This window comes from Trachemys scripta, chromosome 16, assembly GCF_013100865.1.
Source record: "Trachemys scripta elegans isolate TJP31775 chromosome 16, CAS_Tse_1.0, whole genome shotgun sequence".
Lineage (NCBI taxonomy): Eukaryota > Metazoa > Chordata > Testudines > Emydidae > Trachemys > Trachemys scripta.
In genome coordinates, this window is record NC_048313.1 from 29,048,238 (window position 1) to 29,067,651 (window position 19,414).

Consider the following 19,414-nt stretch of genomic DNA (forward strand, 5'->3'; position numbering starts at 1 on the left):
AGGGCCGGCTTTAGGCCAATTCAGCCGATTCGGCTGAATTGGGCCCCGCGCCAAGAGGGCCCCGCGCTGCAGCTCTCCACCCCGCCCCCAGCTCACTTCCCCTCCTCCCCTCCCCTGAACGCTCCGCCCCCTCCCCTGCTTCTCGCGAATCAGAGATTTGCGGGAAGTCTGAAAAGAAGCAGGGGCGGGCCGGTGTATCAGCACACAAGGTAAGCTGGAGGGGCGGGGGCGCGAGAAGGGCTCGGGGAGGCGCGGCCCGTTCCCGCAGGCCCCAGCTTACCTTGTGTGCTGATACACCGGCCCGGCTTGGCTCCAGCCCGGCCCCCGCGGCGCGGCCCAGCTCCGGCTCGGCTCGGCCCCCACTGTGCGGCCCGGGTCTGGCCCGGCCCGGTCCCCGCGGGTCGGGTCGGGTCGGCTCCGGCGCGGCTTGGGTTCCCGGCGCAGCCCCCGCGGCGCGGCTCGTGTCCCCCCCCCCGGCGCGGCCCCCGCGGCGCGGCTCCGGGTCGGACCCAAGCCCAGCAACCCCGGCCGGAGCCCGGTTCGATTCCTGGGGGCGGGGCTTGTAGCCCCCAGGAATTGGGCCCCGCTCTTGCTAAGCCGGCCCTGCTGGGCCAGAGAGGCAGGACTTGTGTCTGTAGCCAAACTTAGCTGCAGGATTCACCAGAGGGGTGGCTCAGTGAAGCGAAGATTCAGGTTGGAAATGGCCTTGATTCCCAGGACCCAAATCCCTGCCAGGCTGACTTAGCTTCTCAGCTTCCCACCCCAACAGGAGCTCTTGCATTATCCCCAGTGGGCTTGGCGCCAGGCAGTGGAATACGGGGGGAGGGAGAATGTGGGGGAACATTGGGGGGTGGGGGATGAGGGCTAGGAGCCGGGGGGCAGGGTAGTGGTGGGGAAACAGGGACAATGGAAGTTGCCCTCCATGGTTGAGGGGTGCCTGGGTTCCCCCCCCGTGAGAATTTAAGGGTGAATCTTCCCCATCGCTGTGGGGGACACTGGGGGGGCATCGGTTGCCCCTGGCTCCCCACCTCCCCCAAGCTGGCCAGAGATGCCACAGCTGGAGTTTTGGGTGAAAAACAAATCCCTCCACACACCCCATCCACCGACCCAAACTCTGTGAGGGGGGAGCCCATCCCCATTCCCCCATCCTGCTCAACCCCATTCCTCTTCCACCTCCTCCCCCTCTCCCATCTCCCCTCAAACACCCGTCCTGTCGCCCCTCCAGCACCCACCCACCCACCCCCTTTCTGTCTCCCCTCAAATTCCTTTCTGCACTTCCTCCCCAATCTCAGCCCATCTCCCATCTAATCCCTCCCCCGCCCCGACCTTGGCCTGCCCCCGCAAACTCCCGTAGCCCTGCTGCTCTTTGCTAGGATGACCAGACAGCAAGTGTGAAAAATCGGGACAGAGGGTGGGGGGTAATAGGCACCTATATAAGACAACCCCGCCCCCCCAAAATTGGGACATTTGGTCACCCTACTCTTTGCAGAGGGTCTCACAGGCCCAGAGGGCTCAGAGGGTTGGAAACTCTCTCCCTCCCCAGCGTTACACAGGCCAGGGGCCGGGGCTCATTTCAAACCGAGTCCCTGGTTCAACTCGGCTCCTGGGCAAACCCCCAGCAGCAGCCGTTCAAAGGCAAAGCTTTCGGGTTAACCCCACGGACAAGGAATCAAACCCGGCCTGTCTATTGAAACGGGGGCTGAGCGACCGCGGCCAACAGCCGGAGTCAGACCGGCTCCAAGTCTCGCTCCTTCAGGAGTCACCGGAGCAGTCGCTTGTTTCCAGACCAGCCGGGCTTTGGGGAGGAACCGGTTCATTTCACTCTCCGGACGGACGGGCAGGGCAGCTGCTGACCCCGCTCCTAGTGTAAGCAGGGGAATGATCCCGGTATTGTGGGAAACTTTCCTTTCTTATACATGCCCCGGTGGGATTGGCTAGTGAAAGGATCTGAGTCCTCGCTCCCACTCCCTTTACCCAGAGTCCTGCCTGACCTCGAGGGCTCCCCTTCCCCCCTTCCATGCAGCAGAGTCCTCCTAACCCCCCGCAAGGCTGGGCCCCGGATCCCTGCAGGCTTGATCCCCAGTCTTGCCGTGGTCACTTAGGACAGAGGTGAGGGTTCCCCACTCCAGGGCACTCTCTTTGCACCAGCTGCTTCCCTGGTTCACTGATCAGTACATAGAGTTCAGAGCACATACAATTTATTAAACAGCAATTGTTTATACAAAAATAAGTACAAATGGGGAAGGTTAAAGGAAACAAGTCACCCATCCTGTGGGCACGGGGACACCACAAACAGACGCCTCTGCACGGGAAAGGAAGTTCACAGTCTGTTTCTCACGTGTTCCAGGTCTCTTTCCCAGGCCCTGGTCACACCAGGTTGATATCACAGAGTGACAATCTGTACCTCAAAGTAGCACCATGGAGCCCCCCTATTGACCTCTACGATAGAATTATGATCGGTTGGGTACAAAGTTGCCTTGTGAGGCATCATTTTAAAGTCTTGATATATATATATATATGGAGCTATACCTATGTCATAGAACTGGAAGGGATCCTGAAAGGTCATCGAGTCCAGCCCCCTGCCTTCAGTAGCAGGACCAAGTACTGATTTTGCCCCACATCCCTAAGTGGGTCCCTCAAGGATTGAGCTCATAACCTTGGGTTTAGCAGGCCAATGCTCAAACAACTGAGCTATCCCTCCCCTCCTTGGACATTCATGTCCTGTTGCATTGTATGTGCTATCATTGTGTGGGACGTTATGAAGCATCGCTCTGTGTGCTAGTGAAATATGTTGCGAGGTTGGCAGATGCCCACAGCTAACCCTTCAACTGCAACAAAGGATCAGCCAGACACTGTTAATCGCTCATCAACACCCATCAAGGAAAGAATCCACTATCCCAGAGACTGTGTACAATGGAGATTGCTTGACCAATGGGGACTGCCTGATTCCCAGATCACAGCAAAGATCTTTCCAGCAAACTGGCAGAAAATATAAAAGATGGGAAGGGACATAATCCCTGGGCTTCTCTTCCCCACAACTCAACACCTGGAGGAACATGTGGAGGACAAAGACTTTGAATTGGGGAAGGGTGGTCCCAGGCTGGGATGGAGTCCAGTCTGGGTATTGAGGATCTGTAACCTGCTTGTACCATCTCTCAGGGGGAGACACGGCCTGATTCAAATCCTGTTTCATTTGAGGAACTTAGACTGCAAATATATTTTTATTTCTTAAGTAGCTAACTCTGATCTCTGCGCCTGCTCCTTCTAACCACTTCAAATCTCTCCTGCAGTTAATAAACCTGTTTTATATTTGACCTAAAACAGTGTGTTGTGGTTGAAGTGGTTGGGAAATCTCAGCTCAGTACCATTCTTTGGCACTGGGATCTGGCCAACCAAAAACCCCACTAAGTGTCAGTGAGGGGCCAACACTCCCCTCACATGAGCAAATGGACAGACAGAAGGTGGGGAAGAGACAGTATGGAAATGGGGGTGAAATGCAGCTTCTGGGGATGGTAGCGGGCGCGGGACACGGATTAGTGACCAACGGTTGCGTTGGCTGTGAGGTGACCCCGACCTCTGAGGCTCAGATCCTGGGCAGTTACAATCTGGGCAGGGCTGGCCCCGCGTTGGGTCCGTTCTCCTTAGGGAGGGCAGGTGGGGTGGGTGCCACACACCCGACTGCAGCATCCGATGGGAAGCCAGGAGAGTGAGCTAGGAGATGAGGAATGAGACAGTGGGGCAGAAAATAACCCAACTAGAGAAGGGAAAAGGATCTCCAGGGCCTTCGTGGAGCTGCTAATTAGCTATCCCCGCGGGTGGGCTGGGAGCTTCAGAGCCCCCCCTCCCGCCATGGCCACTGATTGGTTCAGCTGCCTCCAGATAGGGTTGCCACCTGTCTAATCACACAAATCCAAACACCTTTACTTTGACCCTTCCCCAAGGCCCCGCCCCTTATCTGAGGCACCGCCCTGCTCACTCCATCCCCCCTCCCTCCGTTGCTTGCTCTCCCCCACCCTCTCTCACTTTCACTAGCCTGGGGCAGGAGGTTGGGGTGCAGGAGGGAGTGAGGAGTGCTGACTCTGGTCGGGCGGTGCTTACTTCAAGTGGCTCCTGATCGTCCGCGCAGTGGGGTTCAGGCAGGCTCCCTGTCTGCTCCTGCCCCGCGCCGCTCCCAGTAGCAACCGGAACCACCCTGTGGCTCCTCGGAGTTAGAATAATAGATTCATAGACTTTAAGGTCAGAAGGGACCATTATGATCGTCTAGTCTGACCTCCTGCACAACGCAGGCCACAGAATCTCACCCACCCCTCCTGTATCAAACCTGGGTCTCAGCCATTGAAGTCCTCAAATCATGCTTTAAAGACTTCAAGATGCAGAGAATCTTCCAGCAAGTGACCCGTGCCCCACGCTGCAGAGGAAGGCGAACCCCCCCCCCCCAGGCCTCTGCCAATCTGCCCTGGAGAAAAATTCCTTCCTGACCCCAAATATGGTGATCAGCTAAACCCTGAGCATGTGGGCAAGACTCACCAGCCAGACACCCAGGAAAGAATTCTCCGTAGTAATTCAGATCCCAGCCTATCCGGTGTCCCATCACAGGCCATTGGGCATCTACCGCTAATAGTCAAAGACCAATCTCATCATACCATCCCCTCCATAAACTTCTCAAGCTTAGTCTTGAAGCCAGATATGTCTTTTGCCCCCACTGCTCCCCTGGGAAGGCTGTTCCAGAACTTCGCTCCTCTGATGGTTAGAAACCTTCGTCTAATTTCAAGTCTAAACTTCCTGATGGCCAGTTTATATCCATTTGTTCTTGTGTCCACATTGGTATTGAGCTTAAATAATTTCTCTCCCTCCCCAGTATTTGTTAGGATATAGATATTCAGGCCTGTCTGCAAAGACCTAGACTTTAAGAATTTAGGTGTATTCTTATCACTTAGCTAGTTATAGAGGTATAAAAGAAAGAATCAAATCTGTGTAAGGGACAATCTGAGGCTCTGTTCTTAGGCTAAATAAGGCCTTTGGCGAAGCAGCCAAGGCAGCCATGGGCTGAGAAGTGAACGGTCACATCCTCACATTCCAAACTGGTCACATGGTAATAAGGTGCTAAGGGGCTGTTAGGAATACAATCCTGTCCTGATATTCCTATCACCTCCAGAGAAAGGGAAGAGCCTAGAACATGTAAAAGGAAATTAAGTTTGATAGTTTTCTGTCTGATAAGAACTCACTTCTCAATAGACCCAGCTGGAAAACCCTTATGTCTCTATAGATGGAGTTGTAAAATCCTGACTTCTGTATTGTTTTGTATGTTTATTTGCATGGTCTCTGTCTGGTTCTGTGATTGTTTCTGTCTGCTGTATAATTAATTTTGCTGGGTGTAAACTAATTAAGGTGGAGGGATATAATTGGTTAAATAACCGTGTTACAGTATGTTAGGATTGGTTAGTTAAATTTCAGTAAAATGATTGGTTAAGGTATAGCTAAGCAGAACTCAAGTTTTACTATATAGTCTGCAGTCAATCAGGAAGTAAGGGGGGAATGGGAACAGGGAATGGGGGTGGGGGAATTGGGATCATGTTTTGCTAAGGGGGGAAGGGGAACAGGGAATGGGAACAGGGATGGCTCTGTGGTGTCAGAGCTGGGAAGGGGGACACTGAGGAAGGAAACTGGAATCATGCTTGCTGGAAGTTCACACCAATAAACATCGAGTTGTTTGCGCCTTTGGACTTTGGGTATTGTTGCTCTCTGTTCATGCAAGAAGGACCAGGGAAGTGAGAGTATGAAGGAATAAGCCCCCTAACAGTATTTATTCTTCAGATATATTTGTAGAGAGCAATCATATCTCTCCTCAGCCTTCTTTTGGTTAGGCTAAACAAGCCAAGCTCTTTGAGTCCCCTTTCATAAGACAGGTTTTCCATTCCTCAGATCATCCTAGTAGCCCTTCTCTGTACCTGTTCCAGTTTGAATTCATCCTTCTTAAACATGGGAGACCAGAACTGCACACAATATTCCAGATGAGGTCTCACCAGTGCCTTGTATAACAGTACTAACATCTCCTTATCTCTACTGGAAATACCTCCCCGATGCATCCCAAAACGGCATTAGCTTTTTTCACGGCCATATCACATTGGTGGCTCATAGTCCTCCTGTGATCAACCAATACTCCGAGGTCCTTCCCCTCCTCTGTTACTTCCAACTGATGTATCCCCAGCTTATAACAATAGTTCTTGTTATTAATCCCTCAATGCATAACCTTGCACTTTTCACTATTAAATTTCATCCTATTACTATTACTCCAGTTTACAAAGTCATCCAGATTTTCCTGTATGATATCCCGGTCCTTCTCTGTATTAGCAATACCTCCCAACTTTGTGTCATCCGCAAACTTTATTAGCACATTCCCACTTTTTGTGCCAAGGTCAGTAATAAAAAGATTAAATAAGATTGGTCACAAAACCGATCCCTGAGGAACTTCACTAGTAACCTCCCTACAGCCTGACAGTTCGCATTTCAGTATGACCCGTTGTAGTCTCCCCCTTAACCAGTTCCTTATCCACCTTTCAATTTTCATATTGATCCCCATCTTTTCTAATTTAGCTAATAATTCCCCATGTGGAACCGTATTGAATGCCTTACTGAAATCGAGGTAAATTAGATCCACTGCGTTTCCTTTGTCTAAAAAATCTGTTACCTTCTCAAAGGAGGAGATCAGGTTGGTTTGGCACGATCTACCTTTTGTAAAACCATGTTGTAATTTGTCCCAATTACCATTGACCTCAATGGCGTTAACTATTTATTCTTTCAATTTTTTTCCCAAGACCTTGCATACTAGAGATATCAAACTAACAGCCCTGTAGTTGCCCAGGTCACTTTTTTTCCCTTTCTTAAAGATAGGAACTATGTTAGCAATTCTCCAGTCATACGGTACAACCCCTGAGTTTACAGATTCATTAAAAATTCTTGCTAATGGGCTTCAAATTTCATGTGCCAGTCCCTTTAATATTCTTGGATGAAGATTATCTTGGTCCCCTGATTTAGTCCCATTAAGCTGTTTGAGTTTGGCTTCTACCTCGGATGTGGTAATATCTACCTCCATATCCTCATTCCCATTTGTCATCCTACCATTATCCCTAAGCTCCTCATTAGTCTCATTAAAGACTGAGGCAAAGTATTTGTTTAGATATTGGGCCTAGATTATCCTTAACCTCCACTCCATCCTCAGTGTTTAGCGGTCCCACTTCTTCTTTCTTTGTTTTCTTTGCAAGGTCCAACTCTACATGGCTTTTGACCTTCTCACTTTATCCCTACATGTTCTGACCTCAATAAGGTAGCTTTCCTTGCTGATCCCTCCCACCTTCCACTCCTTGTAGGCCTTCTGCTTTTTCTTAATCACCTCTCTGAGATGCTTGCTCATCCAGCTTGGTCTACAACTCCTGCCTATGATTTCCCCCTCCCCTTTCTTGGGATGCAGGCTTCTGATAGTTTCTGCAACTTTGACTTGAAGTCATTCCAGGCCTCCTCCACCTTTAGATCCACAAGTTCTTCAGTCCAATCCACTTCCCTAACTAATTTCCTTAATTCTTTAAACTTAGCTCTTTTGAAATCAAAAACCCTAGTCATGGATCTATTTTTGTTTATCCTTCCATTAAGTTTAAACTGTATTGGCTCATGATCGCTCGAACCAAGGTTGTCCCCCACAGCCATTTCTTCTATGAGGTCCTCACTACTCACCAAAACCAAATCTAAAATGGCATCCCCTCTTGTTGGTTCAGCAACTACTTGGTGAAGGAATCCATCAGCTATCGCATCTAGGAAAATCTGAGGCCTATTATTATTACTAGCACTTGTCCTCCAGTCTATATCTGGGAAGTTAAAGTCTCCCATGATCACACAATTCCCATTAGTGTTTACTTCATTAAAAACATTAAAGAGGTCTCTATCCATATCCAAATCGGATCCCGGCGGTCTGTAGCACACCCCAAGAGCTATCCCAGGGGAGACTCTAATAGCTTTCTTTCCCAATGTGATTTTTGCCCAGACAGACTTTGTTTTATCCATTCCATCCCTTCTTATTTCTTTACAGTCTACCTCATCATTGATATACAATGCTACTCCACCACCTTTGCCTTTATTTCTGTCTGTCCTAAACAGCACATACCCTTCAATACCTGTACTCCAGTCATGACTCCTATTCCACCATGTTTCCGTTATCCCTATAATATCTGGTTTCACTTCCTGCACCAATAGCTCTAGTTCCTCCATTTTGTTACCTAGGCTCCTCACATTAGTGTACAAACATCTTAATTCTTGCTGTTCCGCTTCGCTCACATTCTTAACCCGATTAGGCACAGCCATTCTACCGCTAGTGTCACCTATGAGAATGGTATCTACACTACCCTTCCTCTGTATGTCCATTCTCCTACCCGCGGCTGTATCCTTTTTCCTTCGTTTTCTTCCCTCTGAATGTTAAAATCCGGCATGGAGATTACCTGGACATCTCCCCCAAATTCCTAGTTTAAAGGTCTCTTAATCAGTTGTGCCAGCCTCCATCCTAGAAGTCTATTTCCCTCCGTACTCAGGTGAAGTTCATCCCAAGAGAACAGTCCTCTGTCCATGAATGCCTCCCAGTGGCCATACATCTGAAAGTCCTCCTTATAGCACCACTGCCTGAGCCATTTGTTGATCATCATAATTCTGTCACACCTTTGTTGCTCTTCTCTAGGAACAGGCAGAATCCCACTGAAGATCACCTGAGCCTCGATTTCCTTAAGCGTCTTCCCCAGCCTGGCATAGTCTCCCTTGATACGTTCCAGCCAGAATCTAGCTGTATCATTCGTTCCCACATGAAGGACAATCAGTGGATTCTTTCCTGCTCCCGTTAGGATTCTCTTCAGCCTCAGGTCCACATCCACTATCTTAGCACCCGGCAGACAGCACACCCTTCTGTTCTCTGCATCAGCTCTGGTTACAGGCCTGTCTATTCTTCTCAGTAAGGAGTCCCCAATCACGTAGACCTGCCTTTTCCTGGTGACGATGTGATTCTCCAGTCTCTTCCCTGTTCCCTCTGGCTGCAAGTCCTCTCGATTCCTATTCACCCTTGCAATCCTCTGCAACCCATCCCGTATCCTTCTGGGGTTCATGTTTGGTGTTATCTCCATTGACTCTTCCCCTCTTCCTATAGGACTGGCTGCTCTTCTCTTCTTCCTTGCCCTCTCACCTTCAGCAACCACCTGCTGTGCCCCTTCTTCATTTTCCAACTCTGCAGACCTGTTCCTGAGCTCTATTTCTCCTTCACTGGCCCGACTTTTCCTCTGCCTGGTTCTCTTAGTCACATGCTTCCACCGTCCACTTTCCTCACCCAGCAGTCTCCCCTAAGAGTTCTTTGGTCCTGCTTCCATCTGCAAATCTGAGTTTTTCCCTTCAGCCTCCTCATGTCTTTGCTCCATCATCTGCTCAAACCCTCTTCTAAACTCAACCAGAGTTTCCACCTGCATCTCCAATCCTCGGATCTTTTCTTCCATCAGCTCTATCAGGTGGCGCTTCATGCAGACGAAACTCTTCTCAGGTACCCCCTCCAGGATCATGTACATGCCGTAGCTTCCACATCCAGTCATCCTCATTGTGTCTTCCACTGCTGCCTCTGTATCGGTCATAGCCTTCCCACCTAAATCCTGTAAATCCGGGAAACACAAACCAAACCAAAACACAACCACCCACAGCAAAACAAACCTCCAACAAGCACCACAACACTGCTAGAACACTGCACACTCCCTTCACTAGCCTGTGTGTTCTTCTGCCTGCCTGTTAGTCTTCCCAAAACTCCCCCTACAAACTCCCACTCAAACTCCCCTGTTTACAGTTCTGTTTGCTGGCTCCTGTGCCGCTGCCCCTGCCCAGAGTGCCGGCTCCGCAGCTCCCATTGGCCAGAGTTCCTATCACTGCGATGGGGCAGAGACAGGGTCAGGGATCCAGGGCACCATCCGAGATCTCCCCTGTCTCTGTTCCCATCACCAGGGGGCTGAGAACTCTTCAACACACAAAACCTTCACTGGCTGGACGTCCCATCTACTGAGTACCAGAGGTCACGGAGCTCCCCTGGGGTCTGGCTGGGCATGGGGCTGGGAGCCGAGGTGCCGGGCTGGGCCCCTCACCTGCTACAATGATCAGCACAGAGTCGCTGGGCTCCGAGTAGGCAGCTGGTCCTGTTCTGTGGCTATAACGACAGGTGTAGCTGCCACCGTGTTCCCGTCTGGCGCTGGTGATGGGAAATTCAGCCTCAGAGCCAGCAGGGTCTGTGTAATTCGGATAGTTCCCATCTCCAGCCTTGTAGAGGAGGAACCTCATGCCCAGGCATTGATGCCGATACCGGATGGTGACGTTTCCCCCCACGGGGATCACCCCCCCGGGGCTGACGGAGATGGAGGGTTTGGGGTAGGACTCCTCTGGATTCACAAACAAACAGGCAGTAAGTGGGGGTGACAAACGGCGTCTGTCTCATTCAATCCTCTCCCCATCTGTAGCTCCAGTGTTTTACCTCCCACCCGTCCCTGGGGTGCAGGCCCGGCCCCGCGGCTCACAGCCGGGGAGAGACACAGGACGGGGGAAAGGATTCCTTCAGTTCTCCAGCATCAATTCATTCCTGCCCCTATTGCATTCAGGGGTGACTCCAGATTGACCCTGGGGGCTGAGATCAGAACCCAGCCCTGGCCCCACTGCAGTTGGGGGTGAATTGGGATCTACCCTGGAGGGGTTTGTGGGACAAATCTGAGCCCTCTGAGCAAGCGGCTCCCAGGACAGGCCCCCCAAGAAACATGTTTACAAAATCCCCCGGTTGTTCTCACAATTTCCTGCCCACCCCCAGGGCTCTGCTCTGCCCCAATCTGCTCCCAGCCGCTGGGGATTTAGCTCCGCTCTGCACGGTGCCGGCGGCCCCTTTGGGGACGGGATATTCCCAAAGCTGTTCAGGGGACGTTCCGAACGCTGGGTCGGGCTGAACCGGACCCACGAGCAAAGCAGTGACGCGCGTGTGCAGCAACCTGAGGGTGAGACACAACGGTGCCTTGCTCGAGTCCCTCTGCGTGTCCACTTCTTACAGCCCTGCTCTGCCTGACCCGTTCCCCGGGCTCCTGCCAGCTCCCCGGGCACAGTGCGGGGGCGCTGTGGGGTGCCTGGTGTCTTCACTCTGTATTTCCTGGGGGCAGAGCTTTGAGTGCAGGTGAATTCACCCTGTGTGGTGCCCATCCCTGTAATGAGTGTGGGGAGGTCTCAGTCCCCACATCTGCGTGTACGAGGGAGCAGGGGTTTGACAGGATCATCCCTTTGGGGGATCTGCACCCCCGATCCACGTCCTCGTCCTTAATGTAGAAATTCCCCCAGCTGCCCCATTCCCCACAGATTCTCACATCCCAACACCCCGCTCCGCCCAGCCAACCAGCAGCCTGGAAAGCAGATGGGTCTTTAGGGACCAGATCCCAGAGCAACTGGATCCTACACCCTGGGCTCAGATCCCCCTGCCCATGGGCACAGGCTGTATCCGATACTCACCGAGGAAGAGGATGGTGAGAGCAGATGCCATGATGGAGCAGTGGGGGGTGTCACAGACTGACAGGACTCGTGCTCTCTCTCGGCTCCGTACGGTCCCTGGGAGGAGAACCCCCTTCAGAGCGACAGCCCTTCTCTGGGGTCCACTCTCTCCTGGGGGTTAAGCCATAGGCTCCTCTGCCGCCTGGAACCGCACCTCTCTGAGCCTTCAGCACGCCCTCAGCACAGGACATCTAAATCTCCCTGTATCCAGGTGGGCTCTGCCTGCTCTCCCCTGCCAGCCAGAACCCCTCCTCCCAGCTGGGCATCTGATATCACTGGTCCCACCAGCTCCTCCCCTGTCCATTGTCTTCTCTCCAGGTAAACAGGTCGCCTGGGCCTCCTCTCCTCTCTTCTGTCCTCTGGCCCCCTCTGGCTGGAACCGGCTGGTCAGGTCACCGGTGTCCTCTCTCTGCAGCCCATTGTCCTCCCACTGGCCACAACCGGCTGTGACTCCTGAGCTGGGCTTTCTGGTCACCAGTCACTGGGGTATCTGTTAGAACCCTCAACCCTCCCCCTTCCCTGGTTCTTGTCACGCAGACAGCGAGCAGCAAAAGACCAGACGTCCGAAGCGCAGCCAATATGATGTTTATTGGGGTTAGTTTCCAAGCCCTTCACACCAGTCGGGCTTATCTCCATACACCGATAGTGTCTGTTCCCCAGTGTCCCCTTCCCGGCTCTGATTCCGCAGAGCAGTAACCCTGCGTCCCCCTTCCCAGCTCCGACATCGCAGAGCCTTGCCTGTGTCCCTGTACCCCGTTCCCTATATTCTGTTCCCGTTCCTGCCCCCTCCCTGTTAGCAAACGTGATTCCAGTTTCCCTTCCTATTTCCTGTTTGACCCCAGTTCATATAGTAATATTCTCAGCTATACCTTAACCAATCATTTTACTGAAATTTAACTAACCAATATTAACCACCTCGTTAAACTAGTAACACCCAGGGAAACTGAGTCCCATGCCCTCTGCATGCAAACCATTGAAAAAAACAAGAAAAAAAAAGAACTCTCCTCACTTCATCACAGCACCCCCTGGAGGTAAAACACCCCGATGCTAAGCTCCACCGAGCTTGAGGCCCGAGTGTGAGCCGAATGAGGAACTGTGCCGGGGGCTGCAGCTCCAGGAAGCCCGTGATGCACTCGGCCCCTTTCTTCCCATCAGATGGTTTCTCTGCAATCTCCAGCCCAAATCTACCGCGGTCAGAGCAAAGCCAGCTCCCTGCAATGCCCAGCAAACCACATCCCCTCCGGCAGCTGCTCAGCCCCCCTCCCATCACCTCCCAGCCCCACATGGGAGCTGCTCAGTCTGGGGGCCAGCTGGGAAAGGGGGAATCTCAGGAGATGTCAAGAGGTGTCCAGGCCACCCTGACCTTTTCCAACAGACCCATCTAGCCTCCGTCTAGCAGTTCAGAGCAGAGGAGGGCACCCCCCCCACACAGTGCCCACCACAGAGCGACCCTCTCCCATGGAGCAGGGCAGAGATTCCTTTCTGACCCGGCAGGGCCCAGCACTCATCCTGGAGCATGAGGGTGGAGGGACCTGGCCAACCTCCTTCTCAGGTAGTGTCGCTGTAGATGCTGTTCATAGCCAAGTAGCGTGAGACAGAGACTGAACAGAGGGGTGGGAGGTTGTGGTTTACAGCCCCTGTAATCGGACAGGGGAGGGATAAATTTAGATTCTAAGTTGCTAAAGCAGCAGCCGAAAAATCCGTGAAAAAGGGAAGTGTGTCCAGAGCCGGCACTCGTTTGCTGTTTCTGCTACTGCCTGGGAAACGCAGCGTAAACCTGACTCCACAGCAGCGACCCTGTAATATACCCTGGTTTTGGTATGGGAGTGGGGTCTAGTGGTTAGAGCAGGAGGGCCTTTCCCACCATAGGCACTGACTTCTACTGGTGCTGGTGGGTGCTCGACCCCCGTCTGCCCCCAGCCCCGCCCTGACTCCACCCCTGCCCCGCCCCCATTTCAACCCCTTCCCCAAAGTCCCTGCCCCAACTCCATCCCCTCTCTGCCCCTATTCTGACTCCTTCCCCAAATCCCCGCCCGGCCCCGCCTCTTCCCTGCCTCCTCCCCTGAGGATGTCACATTCCCGCTCCTCCCCCTCCCTCCGGGAGCTTGCTACAGCTGTTTGGTGGCAGCAAGCACTGGGGAGGTAGGCGGAGGAGCTGAGATGCGGCGCACTCAGGAGAGGGGGGAGGAGGAGGAGTTGGGACAGGGCAGGGAGCTTGGTTGCTGGTGGGTGCAGAGTCCCCACTAATTTTTCCCCACGGAGTCGGCGCCTGTCATAAATATAAAGGGAAGGGTAACAGCCTTTATGTATGCAGTAATACAAGATCCCTCTTGGCCAGCAGTACAGAATCACTTACCTGTAAGGGGTTAAACAGTTTAATTAATCTAGTTGGCACCTGACCAGAAGGACCGATAGGGAAGGAAGATACTTTCAAATGGGGGGGGAGGGGAGGCTTTGTTTCTTCTCTTGTGTGTGTGTTCGCTCTTGAGACAAAGAGCGGGACCAAGGAGATAACCCAGCTCCTACTGAAATGGTACATCTAAAATTACAGAAATTGTAAGTAAAGGCAAGGAAATGCATTAGATTATCTTTTGTTTCACTTGTGAATTTTCCCTATGCCAACAGGGAGGTTTATTCCTGTTTTGTAACTTTGAAGTTGAGCCTAGAGGGGAATCCTCTGTGTTTTATATCTTTTTACTACCCTGTAAAATTACCTTCCATCCTGATTTTACAGAGGTGCTTCTTTTACTTTTTATTTTATTTTTCTTTATAATAAAGTTCTTTTAAGAACCCGATTGGTTTTTAGTGTCCTAAAAACCCAAGGATCTGGTCTGTGCTCACTTTGTTAACCTATCCGTTTGTATATTATTCTCAAACCTCCCCCCCAGGAAAGGGGCTGAAGAGGTTTGGGGGGGTATTTTGGGGGGACAGGGCTCCAAGTGGCCCCTCCCTGAATGTTTGTTTAAATCACGTGGTGGTGGCAGCAATACCGTCCAAGGACAAGGAAAGGAATTTGTGCCTTGGGGAAGGTTTAATCCTAAACTGGTAGAAATAAACTCAGGGGGTCTTTCATGTGGGTCCCCACATCTGTACCCCAGAGTTCAGAGTGGGGAGAGAACCCTGACAGCACCTATGCACCCCTCCCCTCCCCACAGCAATCCCATCTCCCCCAGGTGCGACACAGTCTCCTGGCATCAGGACAGGGGGGTGGGGGCTGCCCAGGGGTGCTGGTTTGTGGTTCTGTGTTTATTACAAATCTGGAGGTTAACAATATGCAAAATAACATCAAAGCTGCCTTGCTGTGTCCCCTTCCCCTCCCCCTCCCGGTGCTGAGTCCCCCCTACCCGCATATGTGCATCTGGGTGGGGCAGGGGGACAGCAGCTTGATGAGATGGGGCTGCAGCGGGGAGAAGGCAGTGTCCCCCCTAAATCTTCCCTAGAAGCAGAGTTCTCTGGGGCAGGTGCTGTAGGGGGTGAGTCTATTGCCCCCGGGGGGATGGCGCCCCATGGCTGTGGGGGGCTCTCACTGCGGGACTCCCTGGCTCACGTTGATCACGGCGTACACACTGGGCTGCAGCGTCTGGAGGTCCAGCTCGGCGTAGGTGCCGGGGTCAGGCTCCTTAGGGTGGGAGGGGAGAGAGTCACTCGTGTGTGTGTGTGTGTGCATGCACGCACATGCACCAAACATCGCCCCCACACACAGACACAGAGCAGGGACCATCCCCTCCAGTAGGGGGTGACAGGAACATACACATACACCCTGCAACCCCATCTGGCAATCCCATAAGCCCACCCCTCTCCCAATAGCCCGACCTCCACCCCAAACCACTGAGTGTGCCAGGAAAGCCTGTGGGGGGGGGGGCTATGAGGGGGCTGCTTGGGTCCATGCAGGTCAAGGTTGGGGTCAGGCCCCATGGGGGAACAGGAAAGACTTACCAGGGTCTGTGGCTCTTTCCCTTCGTTATTGGAGGCGTCTGCGGAACAGAGACACCCGCTGAGGTGCACCCCCGGCCGGCCCAGAGCAGAACCCCACACCCAGCTCCCACCCCTCCATCCAGCAAGGGTGCTCAGAGCCTGGCACAGCCACCCATCCCCCACCCCAGAGCATGGGCCAGGGTCATTAGCTCCGTGTTACAGAGAGGAAAACAGAGGCACAGAGACGGCGGCAGAGTCTAGGGGGTTACGGCAGGGCGAGGGGGGGCACTCGAAGCCAGGACTCCTGGGTTCTCACGCCGGCTGTGGGAGGGAGTGGGGTCTAGTGGTTAGAGCAGGAGGCTGGGGGCCAGGAATGGATGGGGATTCCCTGCAGGTCACTGGCTGGGAAGGTCTGATGGAGAAGTGAAGGGGGACACAAAAGCCCCAGGACTGGGATGGGAGAGTCCCTGAACCAGAGGGGGAGGGGAGCCCCCAAAAGCCCCTCCCTTCCCCAGCTGTCTTGCTCCACCCCGGTACCCTTTGTGTGTGTTACTCACAGACGGGGTCTTCATGAGCTGGGATCTTTAACACCCCAAAACGGCTGGCATTAAAAGAGAGAAAATCCCTTTGTAAATGTCATAGCCCCCACCCGCAGGGAGATTCCACAACACACCCAGAGAGCCCCCCATTGTGCCTCACACTGAATCCTGTTCCCTAACCCCCCCCACCACAACCACTAGACGCCACTTCCCTCCCAGACCAGGGAGCAACCCAGGTGTCCTGGCTCCCAGCCTCCCTGATCTAACCATTAGATCCCACTCGCCTCCCTGAGCAGGGAGAGAACCCAGGAGTCCTGTGTCCTGTGTCAGGTAGATCAGTGGTGGGGAGCGGAGCTGGGGTCTCACCTGCTCTGTCTCGGGGCTGGTCCTTTCCCTGCAGAGACATGAAGCAGAATCGTCCCTGAGTCGACCTTGATCCCATGTACCAGCCCTGCCCCTCAGCCCTATAGGGCAGCCGGGATGGGGGGCCCAGTACAGATTTCCCACCCCCCCGCTCTGCTGGGGGTAGCCCTGACCCCTCCAGCTGCTGAGCCTGGATACCCTAGAGACAGGTCCAGGGCCCCTGCAGCACAGCACCCCCTAGTGAGTCCCTGCCCCACCCACTGCAGCCCAGTGCTCTCTGCTCAGCCCCCTACCTTTCTCCCTGAACCATAGCGCCCCTTAGATCTGCCCAGGGGTTTTGGGGCCAGCTCTCACTGCCAGGGGAGAGCACCCCCTGCTGGTCCCCTGCCCCACCCCCTGGGTTTCCTTCCCTGTCTCCCATCCAAACCTTGACCCCTTCCCAGCCCGGCTTAGCAGCGGGTTTAACCCTTCCCTTGCTGGGCAGGGCACTCACTTCTGTAGCAGAAGAAGATCAGGAGGAGGGGAAGGAGGCCGACGGCCGCCACACTCACCCCGGCGATGATGGCACGGGTCACATCCGGTGCTGAACTTGGTTCCAATGTCCCTGGGAAGCAGCACCAGGTGGTGAGCACCGTGAGTGGCTGGTTCGTTACCTGCTGCCCCAGCCCCTCCCCCACGAGGACCTAGGGACCCACAGCAGAACATTCTATGGGGCTAGTGGTGGGGCAGGATCAGAGGGGATTCTGGGTATTAGTGGTCAGGGGGTTCACTCCCAATGGCAGAGGGCTGTACTGGGGTGAGCACTTGGGAGGGAGCTTGTGTCTGGGGAGGGGCTTTGAAATCTTTGGGAGAACCAAGCCCTGCTGAAGTGATCAGCAGCAGAAGATGTAATGGTGCTGTAATTGCAACAGCTGTCATTAGGTTCCAGAGTCAATGATATGTCACTCTGAATCAGTGGGTTCAAGTGTTAACACCATGTCTATCTGGACTGAGAGGTTCCAGGGTTAATGCCACACTGGGCACACCCCAGCGAAAGGGGAGCCCTGCTTCTGAGCCGTTCTGCTGGGCTGGCTGTAAACTCAGGATACACGGGGTCATTATCCCCGGTGCCGTTCTCTCAGGGAGATATGCACCGAACTGTGCCCCATAAGGGTGGCTTTGTGGTGCCGGTGGACAGCAAAGCAACCCAGTTTGTGGGGCCCCTGTGGTGGGGCTGTTTCCAAGGCTGGTTTGATGGTCATTCCCCCCGGCCAGCCCCGGTACCTGGCCTAGTGCTGCCTGGGATGTGTGGAAGTCGGCGTCATTCCTGACTGAGTTGGGAATAGAACCAGCGTCTGTCGGGGGGGACGGGGATGAGAAAGCTGGAGCCCTGGTGTCTGTGGTTAGTTATACAGGGAACGTCTCCTCCCCCCAACTGCCAATGGCGGCTCTTCCCCGGGCTGAGCCGGCGTCCCTGGGGAGGAGACGGGACCCAGGGATTCAGGCCGGCTCAGCACCCCGGGATCCCAGAATGGGGAGGATCAGCCCAGCGAGACCCTGAGCGCAGATACAGCCCCTGCCTGGCTCCACGGAAACCGGAACCAAAATCATTCCTGACTAGTAGTAATTAACAGGAGCCCCTGTCCTGGGCCATCTCCCCCGTGTGCTTGGAGCTGTACAGACACATGACACAGAGACAGTCCCTGCCCCAGCCAAGTGCCATTCAGACCTGGGGTCACTGCGGAGCAGGTCTGGGTGCGGCTGTTCCTATTTTGGGGGAGGAAGGTCCGTGTGTCTATAGAGCTACAGGGGAGCTTGTCTGCCAACCGGGGCTGTATCAAACCAGGGGGCGCTAATACCGACAGCCCGGACTCACTCTGAGACCCCCTGAGTGCCCAGCTGGGTGTGGGGCTGGGACCAGGGATGCTGAGCCAGGCCCGATGTGATGAAGTGGGGGGTTTTCTTGTTTTCTGTGGAGTTTTCAATGGTTTGTATGCGGAGGGGGTGGGACTCAGTTTCCCTGGGTGTCACTGGTTTAATGAGGTGAGGGGAGAGGGAGTGTGTTTTGCAGAGGACCGGAGAGAGGACTTGGGGACGCAGCCGATGGCCAGGAGGATGGACACCCCAGCAACCAGTGACCTGGCAACCTGGTGACCCGGAGGCCCAGCTGAGGAGACGCAGCCGGTTCTGGGCACTGGGAGGACAATGGGCTGCAGAGTGAGGACCCAGTGACCTAACCAGCCTGTTCCAGCCAGAGGACAGAAGCGAGGAGAGGAGGCCCCGGTTTACAACCCTGTTTACCTGGAGAGAAGACAATGGACAGAGGCGGGACCTGGAGCCAGTGATATCAGATGCCCAGCTGGGAAGCAGGGGGGCTCGGGGATGGAGAGGGGGAACAGGCAGAGCCCACCTGGATACAGAGAGACTGGGATGTGCTGGGCTGAGGGAGGCCAGGCCTGAGGCCCTGAGAGTTTCCTGTGCTGTGTTCAACTCTCAATAAATCCTCCTATTTTATGCTGGCTGAGAGTCACTCCGGTCTAGAGAACAGGGTTGCATCAACCCCTTCGGGGGTGGAGGCCCCGGGCGTCCAGAGCGAGTGGACTCCCTGAGGGGGCCCATGGCAGAGACAGACGTGCTAAGGCTCAGAGAGGTGCGGCTCCAGGAGGTGGAGGGGCCTGACCCCGAGAGAGACTGGACCCCCGAGAAGGGCTATCGCACTGAAAGGGGAACCCACCACGGACTGCACGGGGCCAAGAGAGGGCACGATCTGTGAGTCCGTGACACCCCTCACTTGCTATACCAGCTCCATGGGGCAGGCGGAGACAGGCCGTGAGACACAGACCCCGGCAGAGTCACTGTTGAGCCCCCAAATCCAAGAACAAGAGAGCTGGGCTAGTGAGACATGAGGCACAGGGCCCCCCACCCCTCAGCAGGGCAATGGCGCGGATCCATCTGCAAGGAGCCCGTGGAGGGGTGGCTGGGGCAGGGCAAGGAGAGGCCGAGGGGACCTAGAGGCCAATTGCGTTTTATCTCCATCA

General features: G+C 54.2%; 2 protein-coding genes across 2 annotated transcripts in view; both read right to left on the reverse strand.

Annotated features, from left to right (window-relative positions):
* Nucleotides 1–1,257: 1,257 nt before the first annotated feature.
* LOC117889038 (platelet glycoprotein VI-like) lies at nt 1,258–11,572 on the reverse strand. The gene is made up of 4 exons (XM_034792844.1): nt 11,542–11,572; nt 10,149–10,439; nt 9,629–9,668; nt 1,258–1,369 (listed from the first exon to the last, which is right to left on the reverse strand). The coding sequence occupies exons 1-4, from the start codon at nt 11,570–11,572 to the stop codon at nt 1,258–1,260; spliced, it is 474 nt and encodes a 157-aa protein (XP_034648735.1).
* A 3,531-nt stretch (nt 11,573–15,103) lies between these two features.
* The window catches only part of LOC117889039 (leukocyte immunoglobulin-like receptor subfamily B member 5), a 34,070-nt gene continuing 29,759 nt past the window's right edge, over nt 15,104–19,414 (reverse strand). The window contains exons 7-9 of the mRNA XM_034792845.1: nt 16,891–17,080; nt 15,517–15,554; nt 15,104–15,199 (exon numbers count right to left, since the gene is read on the reverse strand). Coding sequence (XP_034648736.1) covers nt 15,104–15,199; nt 15,517–15,554; nt 16,891–17,080 — 324 coding nt within the window. The remainder of the gene's footprint in view (nt 15,200–15,516; nt 15,555–16,890; nt 17,081–19,414) is intronic.